This window comes from Eleutherodactylus coqui, chromosome 1 (genome assembly GCF_035609145.1).
Source record: "Eleutherodactylus coqui strain aEleCoq1 chromosome 1, aEleCoq1.hap1, whole genome shotgun sequence".
Lineage (NCBI taxonomy): Eukaryota > Metazoa > Chordata > Amphibia > Anura > Eleutherodactylidae > Eleutherodactylus > Eleutherodactylus coqui.
In genome coordinates this window covers 185,156,826-185,172,943 of record NC_089837.1, presented here as the reverse complement: position 1 = coordinate 185,172,943, position 16,118 = coordinate 185,156,826, and the positions used below count along the sequence as shown (strand labels likewise).

The window sequence follows — 16,118 nt, the reverse complement described above, 5'->3', positions numbered from 1 at the left end:
AACTCCAGAGTTTGCGGGCGACTATGGCAGTCGAGGTCAAACGCATACTCCAGTCCAGGAGTTACCTGAACCTGGAGTACGGCTGAAGCCTAAGTGGGAAAGGAACAGTTGAATGCTCCGCAAGGTGAGGTGTGTTGGTGAGTGAAGAGCATGTCCAGAGTGAGAGGGAAAGTCTCTGTACAGAAGCTCTGGAAAGCTGGGTGGAACTGACCTGGGAGAGCTTAATAACAGTAACCCCTAAAAAGGATGGGTGAGAATCAATGTGAAACTGGGATTGTGGGCATTGTTCTTGCTGGAGAAAGCTTGTTTACGTTTGTTATTTAGAGTTTTTGCAATAAACTTCCCTTAGTTACAGTCACTTCCCAGTGATGTGGAAATAGACCTCTTATATGATCCTGCGTACAATATATATATATATATATATATATATATATATATATATATATATATATATATATATATACACACACACACACACACACATACACACATGGTAATAATTCTCACCAGGGGCATTATTAAACCTGGAGTTTTGATTACTGGAAAGAAATAAAGTCTTATTACAAAAAGTCTAAATCTAGCACTAGCCTTACAGCTATGTCATCATAGAATCATCTATGTCTTGTGACTCGGCTGTTGAAATCAATTAGAGAAGTGGCCAGCAGGGGAAGCTCTAAGTAAAGATACTCTGAGCTAACTCCCAGCAATCAGCTGTTAGTATCACATCTGCTCATTGAACTTGCTTGCAGAATCAGGAGAAATCTATGATAGAATTACATGGCAGCCATTCAAACGTATGTCTGCAGCTGTAACGTACGATGGGTAGGGCCCTTCATATCAGAGGCTTACAGAGCATATCACCATTCTGGCTCACGGCAGACTTCAAACAGGGGTTCCTCCTTTATAATGTCTGTTTAAGAGCGCGTTGTCTTTCCTGCTGATATCAGAGGAAACAATAGTTTCCTAGATTCTCTATTTGGAGAATTGTGGATGCTATGGCTGGCATAGTTATAGGGCTCTGTGGCTGGCATAGGTATTAAGGCCTTACGGTTTATACTTTTCTGGAGGCACTTTATTAAAGGGGCTGTTTATGTCTCCATTATGGGGACATTGCTGCTAGAAAGTTCTCTGTACTTGTTCTGTCACATTAATCTCAGTTTATGCTGACTATGCTGCATGCGTTTCCAACTTTTTTATTGAAGTCAAAATATTGTATTTAGTCCCATGACTGACCACACTGTTTATATAATAGACAATACACAGTAACAAATATGCTAATAACACACAGGCTTAGTAGTGACAAAGGCTGGGCTCACAGGATTGGGTTGGATTCCGCATACAGGAGGTCCGCAGCAGACTCCAACTGTGACCATGCGTATGTCACATAACTGTATTGCGTATGACCGCGGAGGCATGCAGGCAGTCATGCGCAGTACAGTTTGTTTTTTCTTTGTTTTTTTTGTATTTCCCATGCCATCGCTTAACAAGGACACGAGTACATGCAGCCCATACGCAATGTATGGGCTGTGGGTCACATGCATCCATAGACATCAATTGAGGCCATCCACATTAAAATAGAGCATGCTGTGATTTTAGTTTAGTTTTTTTTTTGAGAACATACCATTCGTACCCACAGGTGTGAAGGAAAATTTGAAAGTGCAGGCCTTTCAATGCCCACATTTTACTGCGGATCGTCCTCACGGACAGTGATTGCGGAATCCAGTTGTGTGAGATCAGCCATAGGGTGCATTCACACGACCGTATATCGGCTGCGTTTTCACGCCCAGCCGATATACTGCATCTCTCTCTGCAGGGGGAGGAGGCTGGAAGAGTCGGGAGCAGTGCTCTGAGCTCCCGCCCCCTCTCTGCCTCCTCTCCGCCCCTCTGCACTATTTGCAATGAGAGGAGGTGGAACGTGGGCAGGGCTAAGTTCCGGGAATTAGCTCCGCCTCTCCTCATTGAAAATAGTGCTGGGGGGTGGAGAGGAGGCAGAGAGGGGGTGGGAGCGCAGAGCACTGCTCCTGGCTCTTCCAGCCTCCTCCCCCTGCAGAGAGAGACGCAGTATATCGGCTGGGCGTGAAAACCCAGCCGATATACGGTCGTGTGAATGCACTCTTATACTGAATCTTTCCTCATAAAAGTATCATCTCAATCTGCTCTGCTCCACCTGCTCTATAATTTGCTGCCTGCAGTTTCGGTAACATGTTCAAGCTGACAGGTATCCTTAACCCCTTAAAGACCAAGCATCGTAAATTTACAGATCGCAGAAATACAGCGCAGGATTAAAGCCTCTGTTCTGCAATCAAGAAGAAGCAGGTGCGGTTCTCAGCTGTTAGTCACAGCTGAAAAAAATGGAGAAGGGTAATGCGGTTTGTACTAAGGGAAGTGTTTCTTCCACTATGCAAACCGGTGATCACGTAACTGCCAGGAGTCCCCTGTTACAGCAGATCTGCAAGGTCCTAGCAGACCCCAGACTATTGTCACTACAGGGGGGATGTTTTCCCCAGCTACAGTGGAAAAGTGTAATAAAAAAACAAAAACATGTGAATGAACCCCAGAGGTCTTATATGAGGTCATGGGGCTAAAAGTTTAAAAAAATAATTACATAAATAAGTAAAAAATATTACAGAATAAAATAAAAATGTATGTATGAAAAAGAAAATGACCCAAAGCAGATGCCAACCAAAACCACTGCCGTATGCGCCCTGTAATCCGAAACCATACATACTATTTATCAAAACGTTCAAAACAAAATGAGGAACCCAGTCCCATACTTCATTTTAGCGTAAAGATACTAATTTTGAAAAAAAGTTATTTTTTTTCATAGCTTTTTACCCTTTACCCCCAATAAAACTGAAAAAAACCAAAAAAAAAGTCAATATAAGGGTTTATTCACAAGACCCACAAGAGCATATATCGGCCAGCGTTTTCACGGTTGGCCGATATACGCTACCATGTGATGCACAGACTCGGCGTATATGCCATCGGGCGGGGGAAAACAAAAGTTAATAATATAGTTTTAATAACAGCAATTATGCTTACTACATTGGCAAGAAGAGCAGAACCATCATCCATCTGCAATAGTGCTCTTTTACACGGCCGTAGGCGTTTGTACGTGTGCCGGCCGGTGCCGTAAAAAGCATGAACTGGCGCAGAAATCTAACGTTTGTGCGCCTGTTCAGACAGCCCAGGCCCATATATGCTGAGGCCGAAATGCTATTGGGCGAGGAGAGACAGCTTAGCTCTGCTAAGCTGTCTCCCCCTTTCCTCTGCCTCACTGGCTCACATCCCCTCTCCTCCACTCTGGCTGTTTGCAATGGGAGGGGGCAGAGCTAAGCTCCCACCCCTTGTCTGCAGCCAGCAATGGGAGGGTCTGAGCTTAGCTCCACCCCCTCACATTTCAAACAGACGGAGGGGAGGAGAGAGGAGAGGAGAGAAGAGGGAGGGAGTTTAGAAGTCACGCTGCTAAACTCCCTACCACCTCCCTTCTCTGGCCGCTGACATTGGCTTCCATAGGAGTCTATGCTGTGGCCGGCATATTCCGGGGAGAAAAATAGTTCTAGGAATATCTTTGCTGTCTGGCATAAAAGCGCCCAGTGCTATATCGGCCGGGCGCTTTTACGCCGCAGGAATACGCCTGTGTGATCTGATGCATTGGAATCCAATGCATCAGATGGTAGCGTATATCGCCGGCCGTGAAAACTGCGTCTGATATACGCTGGTGTGAATAAGCCCTTTAGTACCAGGGCAGTGCAAACTGATTATTGGGCCACTAAACTACAAATCCATGTACGCATGTCTTCATACAGGCATTTGAAGGCATTAGGGCTCAAACACATGGGCGTGCTTTTGCTCTGTTTTGCAAAATGGGATGAAATGAAACTAATGATTCTAATGGTTTTATTTTCACTATCGGGATATTCATGCATAGTTTTTCTACGTGTGAGAAAGATAGGGCAGGATCTATCTACCCGCTTTATTGTTTTATTAAAACTTGCTCAAAAAAACAACTCCAGTTAATTTGCTAATACCCGCTCTAGCGGCGAGTCCTCATATTTGTGACAAAATATCAAATTTCCCATAATACCTATTGCAGAGGTCAGCATGCAGCCAGGGCGCCTTGCTAATGTCACCAAATGTGTCCTCCACCTATCATATGGGCAGCAGTTTCATTGGACTGTCTATGATAACACATGGTTTGTTGTTAGGGTCAGATATTCCACAAAGGATATAATGCTGCTGGAGTGAAAGCTTCATTATACCAGGATTATATTGCACCCGGGCCCAGGAGCCTTGGGAGGCCCATAAGACCTCTCTTCTTCATATAGGGAGCCGAGTCCTATAAATAAAGCATTATAGTTGGGGCCCTGTTACAGGTTTTGCATTGGGGCCCAAGAGCTTCAAGTTACGCCTCTGTGTTAAGGGGTTACGAAACGTTGGGGGGCCCCAGATAAACTTTTGCACCCGGGCCCATGAGCCTTAGGGGGGCCATAAGACCTCTCTTCTCCATATAGGGAGCCCAGCACTATGAATAAAGCATTATAGTTGGGGCCCTGTTACAGGTTTTGCATTGGGGCCCAGGAGCTTCAAGTTACGCCTGTGTGTTAAGGGGTTACGAAACGTTTGGGGGGCCCCAGATAAACTTTTGCACCCGGGCCCATGAGCCTTTAGCTACACCTCTGCTACAGAGAATATATTCCTGCTGGTTTGAAAGCTTGTATATCAGCAAAGAAGATAAATAGTGTTGCATTGGAGGGAGCAGAGAAGGTTTCTGCATCCTTTTTATATGACTCTATGAAACCTGGTCTGTACGTTGGGAGAGAATATATCTCTGCTGCTGTCAACATAAATGGCAGCAAAGCAGGCAGACAAAATACACTTCGGCATGAAGAATATTGCAGTCTTCTGTTTGTGGCCTCAAATGTCTATCATATTCACCAGTCCAACTATTACACATTAGCATCACACAGTGATCAGTCTAAGTAGCTGTTTGATCATTCAGTGCCATGGATGTCAACTAGCCTGTTCAAATAATAAGAAGGAGAAGACCAAGACAGTGAATACATTGATGCTCAACCATTTTTTTTCTCTGAAGAGAAATATGAGGGTGGGTCAGTGTACATGGTCAGCCCTCCACAGGCAATGTATATTCAAGGTGATATAGACATCGAATGCCCTCAAGAGAAGAAAGAGGAAGATAATGACATAGTTGACCCAACATGGACTGATAGGGAGAGTCATGATAGCAACTCACAGGGGAAAAAGGAAGAGGTAGACACTGCGAGGCAGCACCCTGATAAGGCAGCGAATAGGATGTCACAGAAAAACAAAAAGGCAGTGCCACCACCCTCAGCTACTACTAGTCGCAGTAGCAACAGTAGGCACACAGCTAGGTCTACTCACAGGACTTGTGCAGCCTGGACATTCTTTGAAACTCCACATGATGACAAAAGAGTGGTTTTCTGTAGGATCTGTGGTAAGTATTTAAAATGTGGCAAGAATGTAAACCACATCAATACAACGTGTTTGAACAGTCACGTGAACTCCCACCACCCGCTGCCTTGGAGAGCCCACATGGGCAAAAGAGTCAGTTTCATCTTGCTCCATATTCCACTGCCACTTTCTCCCTCCCTCCCTGTTCCTGCAGTAGCCGCTGAGCACAGAGAGACAGTTTTGTGTAGGGCAGTAGCACATCTACTTCAGGCTTCTCCTAAACAATTGACAACCCGGCTGCAGGCTTTAGAACCAAGAGTGTGAAACGGAGGGCAAAGGTTGAACAGCCACCATCACTATCATCTTCACTGACATTAACATCTACACCATATTCCAGCGTGTCCCAGATCAATAGCCAGCCTTCCATCCCACAGCTATGGAAACATTAAAATATATATATAACCCCAACCATCCACAAGCACAGAGCCTGAACACAACCATTGCACAGCTGCTTGCTGCAGAAATGCTGACCTTATGCTAGTGGACGAAGATGCCTTCCACAACATGATGCTCTACGCTAATCCACAGTACCAGATGCCCAGACACCGTTTCCTTGCCCAAAAAGCTGTCCCTGCCCTGCAGCTGTGCCATGGGAGTGATAACTCAGGGTGTTACAAATCCTTACAGCACACTAGGTCAATGTCCTGTAGGTGGGGCATGAACCTGAAAGTGATTGTCTGCATTTCATGGTTACCCCAAGAGTTGTGGGATATTCATCCTTGTCTGTTCCCTCCTTCTCTTGCTCCATCTCTTCATCGAACTTCCACACAGCGGTGCACACGCCAAAGTGCTGCCTTAAAACTCATATGTCTAGGGGAGTGCAGCCATACAGCGGAAGAGCTGTTGATCACTCTGCAGGCGCAGGCTGACATGTGGCTGACCTCACACAATTTGAAGCCAGGCAAAGTTGTGTGTGACAATGGGGCAAACCTGCTGGCAGCACCACTCCTCAGCATAGACACAGTAGTTCTGAAACCAGAAATACTGCCATACAAGGAACACCAAGGGACAGTAAACTGGAACTTGACTCACGGGCAGACATAACCTAAGGACTGACAAATGACCAAAATGCTCACCTTGCATACCTGCACACATAAGCAGATGGAATAGCTATCATATGTACGAGATATTGGTTCATGAATTGGCAAAGTCACTTAAGCCTGCGAGCCCGCTTCAAGGGTCCTTATTGTTTCATGGCTCTCTACCCCAGAAAACCTGCCTGCAAGCAGGGTGATCATCCCGATAAGGATGGTCCCACACTGGAACCTAAGAACCTAACTCGCCTAGAGATGGTAAACTATCCACATCGGGACAGGACACTGTTCACACAACACACTATGGATAGTATGCAACACAGAACAGGACAGTTCATACCTAATAACTGGCTATCTGTGCAGACCCACAGAATACATCACTGTTCACACACATATACACTGAACATGCCTGTTCACATCTGATGCCTGTCCACTTGCACAGACACTAAACAAGACACTGCTCACACCCATACACATAACAGGCATGCAAGAAACCTAAATCCTAGAGTGAAGGGATACCTTCCTCTTTCAGAGGGACTAGTGTATATATATGCAGCAAACCAGTGGGGATTGGGTGGCTGGAGAACACCACACCTAGCCAGCACAAATATGCCACACCTGTGGAATTGTGCTCCTGGAAACCCATAGTACTATAGGTCCCAGAAGCACAACCTAACACCTGGCCCATGGGATGAACCTGTTAGTGCAACACTTCCTAAACAATTACCCAGATTTACTTCCAGTGCTGGAAACTTCGCTGGCACTTTCAGAATTCACACCTGGCTGCCTCTCTTCTGGCAGAGGTGCAGCGACTGTTTGGGCTACCACTCAACTGTTCCAACTGTAATGTGCCTACATGGTGGAATTCCATGTTGCATAACTTGCAGAGGCTAAGTCAGCAGCAGACAGCAATCATACAGTACCAGATGATGTATGCTATTAGCAGACGCTGTATGGAGGTCAGTCAATTGACTCCCATGGCATGGCTGCAGGTCAAAGACGTGTGTGCCATTCAGCACTACTCAGAGTGTGATAACTGACAGATGCATCCACCTGTCCACAGACAACGTGTATTCCCTAACATTTATGAAAATGAACCAGGCATGGGTTTCATCTGACTTTTCCAACCCCATTGGCAGATTCTACTGATTAGTTAGATGACAATTTTTACTCACATATGACTGAGCATAGATTTATATCAAAAGCCACACTGCTCTCAATGTGCTGTTGATTGTTGTGGAACTGCTGCTGATCTCCTTTTCCTGCTTCTGCCATGTTTCCTCCTCTCCCAAAATTAAAATGTTCTAAAGCACAAGAAACAGCTGTAGCTCTACAGCTTTTCTTTGGCGGAGGTCCGTGTTTGGCTGTTCTGTTCACCTGGTAGAATTTGACCTTTACAAACTTTGACACTGCTTTTAAAACAAGTAGCACGCCTCCTGTCTTGCTTAGCAATGGCAGAATTTCACCTTGTAAAATTGATGACATAGCTTTAAAAAAGGCCACACATATTTGGGCTTTCTTTTGTTTTCAGTGACACCCCTGTGCTACGATTGACCCCTATACCACTGTATATTAATTTGAACAATTTTTGGGAGGAGCACAGTGTTACCCAGATGTGTGGCTGTGTTTCCACAAAATTTGGAGGGCTTTGGCTGCATTGGGGACCTTCAGGGAGTCAAAATTGACCGTCCCAATTTGTGATGATTTCCGTGCAATTGGCCTGATACCGACGCAATCTGATTATTCCATCAATCGCACATCATTAGTAATAAACATGATAAAATGTTTCCTGTGAGTGCAAATACGTTTTGCACAATGTTAAGTAGTAATTTTGGAAAATTACTCCCTGCAAATGTGTTTCAGTGCATCAAAACTTCTGAGATGACTTATGTGTACACACTTCTTCAGGTTTGCCACAGCATGCTGATAGAGTTAAAGGGGCATTCCAGGCTCTTTTTAACTGATGACCTATTTCCTGGAAAGTTAATCAGCAGTTGATGGACAGGGGTCCACCGCTTTGGACCCCCATCTATCAGCCGATCGTCTGACCTGGTGCATTGACAGGGAGCCAGACATCATCATCAGTGGTCAGAGCAGTGCAGCCAGACGGTACTCGTCTGACCATTGACAGTGGGTCAAACAATCCGCTGAAGGATGAGGGTCCGAGCGGTGGATCCCTGTCTATCAACTACTGATGACCTATGCAGGAGATAGGTCATCAGGTAAAAAAGCCCAGGATACCTCTTCAAGGAACAGACTCTTACCTGGCCATTCCAAAACACAAATGATCTTCTTATTCAGGGGTGTAAATAGGCTGAACTAGATGGACATTGTCTCCCTTCAGCCTAACATATTATGTTATGTATTCTCTAGTTGATTTACTTGTGAGCTTTGGGTCATTGAATTATTACATCACTCATTGTCCTTTCAGCTCAAGTCCATGGATTGCTGTCCTTATATTCTCCTGTAAAATGTTTTACTACACCTTGGATTTAATTGTTCCCTCAGTGATCACAAGGCATCTAGGCCTTGAAAAGGCAAAGCAGTCCCAAATTATGTTGCTACATTCACCATGCTTTATATGTAAATAAAAAATAAATAAAAAATCTTGTTACTTGTATAGTATCAAGTTATTCCACACAGTGCTTTCAGGTAATTTATTTATTACCCCCCCACCAAGCTGGGTACTCATTTAACCGACCTCAGAAGGATGGGTCGACCTTGAGCTGGCTACCTCAACCATATAGGGATTGAACTCGCAACCTTCAGCGAGAGCTTAGGGTTGTATTTCTGCTGCCTTAGCACTCTACGCCACACTAGGCTCTAAAGAGTTCTACTTTGTCTCATTTTTCTATAGAACATTTTCGCAGAAGCATTGAGGAATATCTAAGTGGTCTCAGGCAAACTCAAGACAGGATACAATGTGTCAAGACCGCAGATGTAGATCGTTATGCCAAAAAAAACTATTTGCATAAAGCTAGATCTGGGGACACCTTCGGTCCCCTGGTATTTATTTTATTAGGTTCTGGTCTTTGCTGCAGGAGACGCAGGCTGTTTCCTCAGTAGTCTCAGTTATGTGGCAACTGGCACAAACTGATCAGGGTTACTATAACACAGTACTGGAGGATCCAACAGATGTAATTATAGAACAGAGCTGAGGTCAGAGCTGACAAAATACTTGCATAAGAATGAATAAGGCCAAAGCTCAGGGCATGCAATACAGTATGCGTGGACAATAAACAAGCCAAATGGACAAGATGGGAAAGCTGGGTTGAACAGGCATCAGGAAACAAGCAGAACAATATAGCACCTTTCCACACTAGACAGACTAATTGATTCAACACTCTGCAGAGTGGAAGAGAGCCTTATATAGACAAAATACCTGTCAAGAATGGCTGGGGATGGAAAAGCTGGTTGTACATTGGCCCTCTAAGAGGCGGCCCAGGGGCACACACACACTCTTCAGGCAGGAAAAAACGGGGACCCGTGTGACAGAAGGATGCATCTGTCAGCTGGAAGGGAACCATAATTGCTACAGGAAGGAGTAGTCTATTAAATACGTGCCTAAATCTCTAGACATTGACACTAGTTAACCTCAGGTTAAGCCCAATGCTGTCAGCACTGGTGAGGACTTTGGAGATAAACATTTAGATGTCACCTTTCTCCATTCCTGGCCATTAGTGCAGGAATATAGCTGTCAATCACAGTTAGGCCTCCTGCACATGGGCAGAAATTCCGCGGCGGGATTTCAAGCAGAATTTCCGCCCGTGGAAGCTACCATAGGATTGCGTTAGCAAATGCAATCCTAGGCAGATGGCCGCGACTTGTCTGCGCGAAATCACGGCATGCTCTATTTTTCACACAGAAATCTCACTCCCCGGCCGCCGGCTTTGGTCTACGCATGCGCCAGCTGCCCAGCAGCCGACACATCAAACAGCCGGAGCTGCGGAAGCAGGTGAGTACGTGCTGGTCCCTGCAGGGGCGCGGGTCGAGTCCCGCTGCGAGAATTCTCGCAGCCGGATCTGACCCGGCCGTCTGCAGGCGGCCTTAGGCATCCATCACACATGAACCGAATTTTAGCACTCTTCCTCATCCCAAAAATAGAACAGACTCCACTGGAAAAATCACGGCGCTGGAAAGAGCCATAATCGAGCAGCTGCCTAAGAGTCTCCATTGAAAACAATTGTCTATGTGTGGGACGCCTTAAACTACTTCTGCTGATCGAACACCGCTATTGTGCCTGCGCAATCACTGATAATATACAAGTACATGGGAACCACAGCCTGCTGCTGATGAACAATTGCAAGAAAAAGTAAATACCTGGATTTCTGCATTGTTTACTAATAACATGACATTTGATTGTTACCTAAGTCACAATTATAGATAAACAAATTTAACTAATGACATACAAACAGTTTTATTGGTATTGAGCACAATGAGTAAACAATCATAATGAAGGTAGAAAACGTAAAGGTCCATTTACACACAACGATTGTTACTCAAATGATGTCTTTTGAGTAATAATCGTTGCGTGTAAATTCCACCATCATTTGCTTTAGTCCAAATGATGATTTTTAGTTGAGCATAAAATCCATCATTCGGCCAGCGGGGACCGCACGCTGTGATTCTCCATGTGAGCGCTGATAACATTGTATTCAGCTGCAGTCCCATGCAAGAACAATGGGGCTGTATGCAGATAACAGACCATCTGCTGTTATCTGCATACAGGGAAGGGAGGTTCATTAATATGCAAATGAAGCTAATAAGCTACTAATCAGCATTAGTGCCCATTAGCAGCTTATGCAAAATGATTGCTCAAACCGTCACTCTCCCTATCTTTTGAATGAATTTTGAGCAATCATTTTTTGCGTGTTAATGGGGTTAAAGTGGACCTCTGTGTTAATAACTTTTCAAACAGATAATTGGCAAGTGATGTTTCAATTAGGGCAGCTTCAGATGCACAATTGCGCACTCTTCAGCTGATTGTAATTGCGCCGTGAACAAGGTTTGCTCCGTCTAAAAGCACCCTACGTTTGCACTGTCTAACCTTTAGGGTGCATTCACACGAACGTATATCGGCTCGGTTTTCATGGCGAGCCGATATACGTCATCCTCATCTGCAGGGGGGGGAGAGGATGGAAGAGCCAGGAGCTGAAACTGAGCTCGCGCCCCCTTGCCTCCTCTCCTCCCCTCTGCACTATTTGCCATGGGGAGAGGCGGGAGGGGGAGGGGGCGGGGCTAATTATCGGTACTTAGCCCTGCCCCCCGTCCCACCTCCTTTCATTGCAAATAGTGCAGAGGGGCGGAGAGGAGGCAGAGAGGGGCTCAGTTCCTGCTCCTGGCTCTTCCATCCTCCCCCCCTCTTGCAGATAAGGACGACGTATATCGGCTCGGCGTGAAAACCGAGCCGATATACGTTCATGTGAATGCACCCTTAGGCAGTATTAGTAAATTAGGCCCTATGTTTGGAGGATAAAGAACATTACACACCAATACCAAAACCTCATTCCAACTGTGAAGTGTGGTGGAGGGTTTGTGGCTGCTCTGGTGCCTAAGGGCCTGGATGCCTTGTGATCACTGAGAGAACAATGAATTCTAAGACTGATCTGGAGGGCAGCAGTCCATAACCTGAAGCTGAAGAGACATTAGGTAATGTCTACTAGACAAGATCCAAACACACAAGTAAATCACCTAAAGAATGGCTCAAAAAGAATGCTTGTGTTTTAGAAAGTCAAGAGTCTTGATCTCAACCTTACCAAAATGCTGTGGCATGACCTGAACAGGGCTGTGCATGGAAGGCTTATTGGATATATTGATGAACTGAAACAAATCTGCAAGGATTAAGGGCTAATGCCCACAGCTAATGCATGCGTAAAAGGCCGCGAGTCTCCGTTGCGTTTTACACATACACAGCCCATATGCTCTGCCATTAGAAAGATCCGGCAGAGATCATGTACTGCTGAGTAGGCACTGCACATGCCCGGGAATCTGATGTCACAAATTTGCGCAGTGTAGTGTTTTGTTTTTTGTTTGTTTGTTTTTTTTTCAAATTCCCCGCTCTGTTCAGAGCAGAGATGCGTATCGAAATGCTGCAATTTATTTCTCTGGATACACGCTGGTGTGTATGGAACAATGAAAGTCCATTGACTTTTATTACCTCCATTCACCATGTATCACGCATTATACACAGTGAAAAAAGGCCTATGTACATGAGCCCTAAAGCCTGTGTCACACAGGTGTATTTGCACACAATACACAGAGAATAGAACCCATTGTTTTCAATGGGCTCATTCTCACTTTCACTTTTACGGGCACATTTCATGAATGCAAAAAAAAAATGTAACATGCTCTAATTTGGTGTGCATTTGCACACCAAAGGCACCATAGGAGTCTATGGGGGGGTGTAAATATGCACCTGATACCCATGCAATTTCACAAAAGGCTGTGCAATTCACCAGGAAATCAATGCACCAGGGACTAATTAAGGCTACACAGCCTTTAAAACCACGACGTGGGTGTGTCCCATGCCGACAGGAACAGTCCTTGGTCTCGCAAAAAATACTGTAAAAAGCACAAATATGCTATTGCGAGCGTTTGTGCACTTACGCTTGTCTGTAACCCTAAAATGCAGTTGCACGCACTAATACGTAACATCCATTCAGCAAAAAATCTGCACAAATGCACATGTAAATACGCATACACCCATGTGACACAGGCTAATGTTCCAAAATCCCTCCTCAACACCATGCAAATCCTATTCGCAACAACATGAAATGTTTTGTGGAGATAATTGGTACCCAAACTAGATCTACAGATTATTTATTTCTATAGTTCACTTGCTTTTTCTCCCTGCATTATGTATGCCTACTTAATGTGCTCAATAAAAGACATGAAATGTCATACTGTGTTTTAGGGCTTATTCAGACGACCGTATATCGGCTGGGTATTCACGCCGGCCCATATACAGCATCCCTCTCTGCAGGGGGAGGAGGCTGGAAGAGCCAGGAGCAATGCACTGAGCTCCAGCCCCCTCTCTGCCTCCTCTCCGCCCCTCTGCACTATTTGCAATGAGAGGAGGCGGAGCTAAGTTTTGCAACCTAACTCTGCCCCTGCCCCCTCCCATTGCAAATAGTGCCGAGGGGCGGGTACTCAGTGCACTGCTCCCGGCTCCTCCAGCCTCCTCACCCTGGAGATAGGGACACTGTATATCGGCCGGGGTGGTTACGTCTAAGTGTGACTTGGATAACAGACCAGATTTTATTAGTAATCAATGCAGAAATTCAAGTAATTCAAGAGGGTTCACTTACTTGTTAATGCACTTGTACATGTATGATATTGGCTGTGGGGGGATTAATAATAAAGCATTCTGTTGCAAGGCGTATATATATTCTAAAAATGGATTGTAAGGCCCAATATCCATGGGCAGATGTTAATTATAAAATCTCCGAGGGTCACCCGTGCTGGAGATCTGCAGCTCTAGAAGCCCACAGGGACGCATTATCATCCGCAGGGCAATTTAATGCATGCAGATTGCGCGCGCGGAAAGAAATCGAAGCATGCTCCATTTTCCAGCGGATCCCGCAGGGATAGTTGCCATTAAAGTCAATGGAAGCCATCATATCCATGGCACAGCCACAACTGTCTTTGTGGCTGTGCCATGAATCCGCGGGGGAGCAGGAGATTCAAAAAAAAAAGAAGAAGAAAGACGATCCGGCCGTGATGGAGGAGAGCCCCGCAGTATCCGGACAGGTGAGTAAATGTCATTTTTGACATCATGGCTGCGGGCACGGGTGGAAACCGCTGCAGGATTCCACACTTGTAAACTGTGCGTGCCCGTGGACATGAGGCCTTACAGTGACATTCAAGTGATACTTTTTGTACATTTTATAACAGTTTATTATTATTCATCTGCCAACCAAACAACACAATAAAAATAAAAGTTGGCAACAAAGTAACAAGTAGCCATGCACTTTGAGCATTGCTACAGAGTTATTAACACTATGCATACAATGCCCATCATTCATTGCTGTGATATAGTATCACTGTATATATTGATTTCTGCATAACGTCTGGGTGTTTTGTGAAGCAGGGAACTTCTCTACAAAGAAAAACTGACTGCATTGATGACATGAATTCTGAGTGAATCTATTGAACACTTCTAACACATGCAAACCTTGATTTGCACACAGCAGTCCGATCATACTGTGATCTGCATGCAGGCATTGGCTACAATGTGCAGCTGACTTTAAGGCCTGCTTTATTTCAAGACTACATCTTTCCATTACATGCTAAAGCCTATGTAACACTTCCAAGGTTGAGACAAATGTAATGATTCCTACCCTGCCGCAGCATAGGATGACAAGAAGCAAAGAATATGAGGGAAAATGAGCAGAATCTTCAGCAGCATCTTGTTCAGTCAGTTTCAAGTTCTCCAACAGGCTCTTCTATTTTTTCACTGTTCCCACAGGCTTTATTTTTTTTTAAGTTAATCTTCAGGATGTTCTTATTGGAGCAAAGAAGTAAATCATGTTAATATTCACAGCAGCCAGTGATTCATACAGTCAGCCAGTAACACACCCGCCCTTCTCTCCTTCCCTAACTACGAATACTGTATATGTCAGCGGCTCTTGGCAGCTCTTCCCCTGTACTGAAGCTTGTTTTACTCTTTCTATCACTGAAGAATACAACAATACATACCTGTGTTCAAAGCAGAAGATGACAGCAGCTTTCAGGAGGAGAGTATAGGATGACTTTGTGAAGTCTAAAGTATGTACCACACCCTCACTGATGAGTTTAGACGTGAAATAAGCTAATCATAATGTGGAAAATATGCCCTAGCCACAAATGAGTCAGGAGTAGACAGGGTACATGGTATAGGATTACTTCCAAAGCCTCCGACAGAAACCCCTTAGCCTGCAGATTTCTCTATGAATTACAGTATATTAAAGCTTTGTATTAACCAACTAGCCTCTGTACACTGAATACTATTTATATTATTGCGTGGGTGGCGATAATGAAATTCACATGACACGGGATGAAATGTACAATAGGACACGTTCCAATTCTACTTTCTATTCCAACACTACAAGCCAGAAGAGGATGGACACATGTAAGAACCGCACTGTAACTGGATAGATTACCTCATCAGACCACTGTTTTGTCAATCTGAAAAACAATTCATTGCTGCCCTATGAATATGAAAGTTATTGCCATCCGTTATTTAGCTTCAGAACACTTTGGCATCTTTCACATTGGAAGTATTTGGGTACATATTTAGCATCGATATTTGCAAGCAAAAACCAGGATTTGGTCCAGAACATGGGAGAGGTGCTAATCTTTCTATTAAAGTTTATGTTGAACTTCCAGTTTTGGATTACAGATGCCAAATACTGATCTAAATACTGCAGAGACTTAAGTTTGTGTCACTGACATATGGTAGTTGATCTCGCAGGCACATGCTTGCTGCATATACAGTAGTAGTGTACCACATAAGTACCATGTAGTAATCCTTTAGCCTTATTTACTTCTTTCGCTGCAGGGGTGTATGGAGGAGACTCAGTAGTGGCGCCCACCACTTACTGAGCAGGTGCA

The 16,118-nt window shown here is 44.7% G+C and overlaps 1 protein-coding gene across 1 annotated transcript in view; it reads right to left on the bottom strand.

Moving 5' to 3' along the window:
* LOC136628571 (CD109 antigen-like) overlaps positions 1–15,298 on the bottom strand; it is a 177,187-nt gene extending 161,889 nt beyond the window's left edge. Inside the window, exons 1-2 of the mRNA XM_066604580.1 lie at positions 15,225–15,298; positions 14,867–15,029 (exon numbers count right to left, since the gene is read on the bottom strand). Of these exons, the coding sequence (XP_066460677.1) occupies positions 14,867–14,934 (68 nt within the window). The 5' untranslated portion in view covers positions 14,935–15,029; positions 15,225–15,298. The remainder of the gene's footprint in view (positions 1–14,866; positions 15,030–15,224) is intronic.
* Positions 15,299–16,118: the final 820 nt, after the last annotated feature.